We start from the raw sequence: 4,258 nt of genomic DNA, 5'->3' as shown, positions 1-4,258 counted from the left end.
CAGCGTCACAGAGCCCTGCACAGGGAGCACGTCTCCAAACACGACCCCGCCCCGGGCAGGGGGACACGGCTTTTCCAGATGTTTCCCAGCTGTGCTCACAGCGGTGCAGCGGCACAGCTAGCGCCTGATGGATTTTCATACTCCTCTGAGCACACAGAGCTTGTTCCCTCTCCACCCCTGAATGCACTAATACATACAATACTTGAATTAATTTTTTTTAGAGTGAAAAGATCTGATTTTCCTCTCTTGATCACAATACGGAACTGCAGTCTCCGAGTAGCATGATTCAGCTGTTAGTGTTAACCGTTAGTGTCACTGTAAAATCCTCTTTGGTTATAGAATATTTTATTTAAAGCAAGATTATACAAAATAATTTTAAGCTAGAAATACACCCCTGAAATCTAAAAGCAATCTAAATTAACACACTTCCGCAGGCTGAAGCTATGTTGATAGGACTTATAAATTTGAGGATTTCCCCACGTAATCTAAACAAAGTTATCAAAATTATATTAAGTAAATACATTTTGAGGAATAGTAAACTTCTGAAAAATCCTTAGAATATTAAAAGTAGAGTTCTGGAAGTAGCAGTAGTGGGCTAGAGAAAAAAAAAAATAACCAAGACAGAGACCTCTCTTTAAATACTCTCCATCGCCTTGAACTCGCTGAGAGCCTGCACCGGGTTGACGTGTTTCTTCTGAGACGCTCTCTTGATTTTCGTTTGGGTTTCGTCTTGTTTCTCCCTCTTGACCAGGGGTTTCTTCTCCGGAGCCTTCATCTTCCAAGAGACGGCGGGCAGGTTGAGCGAAGCCATGCCCTGGGACTTCTGGTACTTGGTCGATGCCACGTAGGAAGCCTTCACGGTCTGCACCACCGCGTTCATCAGGTTCTTGGCTGCTTGGATCAGAGACATGGCGCTGTCCACCTGCCGAACGGAAACAGGCAGCGTTACACGCCGTGCAGCCCACACAGACACAGCATTCCAGAAAACAGCAGAGTCCTGGGGCGTAAAACTGATCTTTCTGGGTTTGCTTTGGAAACCTGAGGTTCCAAACTCAAGGCGGTGTTTTTTGTTGGACACTAAGTGCTAAGACCCCACCTCATGCCACCAAAAAGAGCAGCGCAGGGTTTGCCCGTGATCCGGGCCTGCTCCATATTAATGGCAATCGGAAAGGTTTGTGTGCTGCTGTTTGCTTTTGTGACTAAGCTTTAGCAGTAGCTTATTCTCTAATGAAAGTAATAAAGCCGTAGCATCTTAATCACCAATAATAAATATTTAAATCAGTTGAGAATATGAAGTTGTATTGGAAAGGAAGGAACACAACCGCATCTTCAGCCAGGCCTGGAGCCCTCTCCCAGGTGGTTCCTGAGTTACAAGAGCATTAAAATGAGCAAAAAATTGCATTTGCCAAAGCTTTAGCGGATGGCAGAGATGAAGAGCCAAAAAGGGGGTGGGGGGGAGAGAGTGGGGAGGACCAGAGAGGTGACCTCAGCTGGGACCCCCTTCTCCCAGCACTGGTGCCCTGCTCCGGGTGGGACCTCTGGCTGTGGAACCCCAAACGGTCTGGGCAGGGCTTCGGTCTTGGGCAGGATTTCCGCATCTCTGGGGACACAAGCTCAGCTGCCTCCACACACTGCATTTCCAGTGTTCTAGACATCTAAGGAAGGTTTTGGGAAAAACCTCGAAGCCATCGCCTATCCAGCAGCAAAATAAACTGAGCAGGAGGCTGGTTGCTTTTCTTACGGTGCCGGTGCCTCTCCATCACGCTGTGTTGCGAGTACCACAACGGCAGATCTGACCTGTGCCCTCCAGCAAACCAGCGTCGTCTGCTCTCCTCGCCCCAGCCATCACGCTGGAAAACACCTCCGCTGCATGTGACTGCTTCCAGGAATCTTCACAGCAGGAAGAGCCCCATTAACCGCAATGAAAGCGAGGAGGTACTTTTCTAAATGAATTGTCGGTGTGCTTAGGGTGCATGCTCTTATTGCCTTGGCTAGAGCTCTGTTTCACTAAATTTCTGCCATATATGGATGGGGGAGGATGTTAACATTGGAAGAGAATTTTACTTTTAGACAGGTGAAGCCCCTGGACTGGCAGAGGTCTTCATCTGATAATCTGATAGCAGCTTAACACTACTCCTGGTGATATTACCCCAGTGGACAGGCTGGTGGAGAACAGATAAAACCAGGAGATCAGCCTCCAGCCGGTTCATATCACTGATTTATGGCAGACGGGTACGTAAATGCTGAAGCCTCTGAATAACTGCAGTAAAACCCCAGAGTACCTATTATTGCATAATGACACATCGACTTCTTTGACAGCACGATGCCTTCAGCCCTGCAGCTGACAGGAGGTCAGGCAGGCCACAGAGACGCACAGCAACACGTTCCATTCCATCTCGGCACTCGGCTCCGCTGTGCTGGAAATCCAAGCAGTTGGAGGCGCAGCGGAGAAGCCCATCTGCCCTGCCGAGGGGCCGAGCTGATTGAGTGTGGTCCATCCCCCCCCAGGTTTCTGCAGACCTGCAGCGGCTGCTGCTGTCCCAAAGTGCTCATTCTATCACTCTAGCTTGTTTGTGGGGGAAAAAAAAGATGTGCTGAGAAGTTTAGGCATTTGAAATACCTAAATGGCAGAGGGTGGTGAGTTTTTTTCCAATTTGCTTTTAAGGATTCAAACAGCAATATTGGACTATGAACCATTTCTGTCCCTTCTTCAAGCTTCCTGCCTCAGCAATGACATGGATGGGCAAAAGCACCAGTGATCAAACATACCCATCTAGGGCGAGGGACAATATGCCAGAAGAAATCAAGAATTTAGCTCTACTTCCTTCCCCCCAAGATATTCATGATATAGATTCCCCTTAGGAGGAAGTATTCCATGAACTACAGTGAAAAAATAATTTGCTAAGCAATGGCTAGAATAAGGAAGCGGGCTGGCCTACGGCAGCTTTCAGCTGTCATAAAACAGAGCAGCCACTCAAGATCCCCGCACTCCGCAGGGCACAGCTACTCTGAAATATTAACATCTCCGGAGCATTCCAGGACCCCAGTGTGTTCCAAGGCCGTGCAGAGACATGGGGTAGATTTAGCTATGCCAATTAAAGTGATTTAACCTCTTAGTAGTGAAAGACAGTCTGGAAAAACAGGAGATTACACAAAGGTGAAGTGAATCTGTCCACAAACACAGCTGAGTAAGGAAAAGTGAGGTGTGCATATTGCCCCCTTTCAAACAGTTAAGCATTTCCTCCAAGAACAGTGAGGCTGCTCCAAAATCTCTCGTCTATATTCTGTAGTGTTTAGCATAAAAGTTTAGCTTGGAATAATTTTTACCCCTGGAAGAAAAACTGCGTGAACCAGACATGTCCTAGCTCATACATACCCCAGACACAACCAGCTCCCCGCCGAGGTTCTGCACTTCAGCCTTCACCTTGCTGCAGATATTCAGCTGATGGCAGTACAGGGCGATGCGCTGCAGGTAGGCGAGGAGGTCCTGCTTGCACGCAGAATCGGGGCACTGCAAAACAAAGGTGAAGTTTTACTTTGCAATCACGAAAACTGGAACAGAAATCATCTGGGGAGAAAAGAGAACTCCATTCTGAAATAGCAAACGTGCTCCAGAGATTATTCCACTTTGCGCCTAGCTTTGGGTTTCAAAAGACAACTGAGCACTACATGGGCATCACTAAATACATACAGAAAACCAGAGGTGATAAACATGGGCTGTCAGAATGCAGGGGCAGTGCTGGACAAAATCACCGGGGCTCCTTCCAGCTGCACGGCTGCCCTTGAGCTCCCTGCGAGGAGGAGGGAGAGGAGGAGGGCTGACAAGGCTTTCCAGAGCAGGTTTGTTAACTACAAAAGGTGCTTCCTGTACACTTTACGGGACACAGCAGCAATGATTTGACATCCAAGATCTCAAATTGCAACCAGCAGATGTTACCAAATCCAGCCTCAATTTCCAATCTGAAGTTATTTTAAGCCAGGAGATGATAAACCCTGCAGTTACTCAATTATATCCAGCAAAGTACATCTTTTCCTGACTCCTGCTCCCATTTCTTAGCAGCATGGAAACTAGATTCCTCACCAGGCACGAAATAAAATTTTTAAAGTGCTTGCTGGAGCACTCATCCGTAAGATAAAAGTAACTTTTTCAGCTGTGCCATTGAAAGACTGCGTAGGTACTGGAGACTGCAGTGCAGTTCAGAACGCTGTTTTCTCGGGCAGAAACAAAGGGCCATCCCTTCCTTGGCAGAGCCGAGCG

General features: G+C 47.6%; 1 protein-coding gene across 1 annotated transcript in view; it reads right to left on the bottom strand.

Annotated features, from left to right (window-relative positions):
- Positions 1–323: 323 nt before the first annotated feature.
- Positions 324–4,258, bottom strand: part of CTNNA1 (catenin (cadherin-associated protein), alpha 1, 102kDa) — a 48,554-nt gene continuing 44,619 nt past the window's right edge. The window contains exons 10-11 of the mRNA XM_010079583.1: positions 3,377–3,511; positions 324–922 (exon numbers count right to left, since the gene is read on the bottom strand). Of these exons, the coding sequence (XP_010077885.1) occupies positions 635–922; positions 3,377–3,511 (423 nt within the window). The 3' untranslated portion in view covers positions 324–634. The remainder of the gene's footprint in view (positions 923–3,376; positions 3,512–4,258) is intronic.

Source organism: Pterocles gutturalis, unplaced genomic scaffold (genome assembly GCF_000699245.1).
Source record: "Pterocles gutturalis isolate BGI_N339 unplaced genomic scaffold, ASM69924v1 scaffold11674, whole genome shotgun sequence".
Lineage (NCBI taxonomy): Eukaryota > Metazoa > Chordata > Aves > Pterocliformes > Pteroclidae > Pterocles > Pterocles gutturalis.
This window is presented reverse-complemented; position numbering and strand designations above follow the sequence as displayed.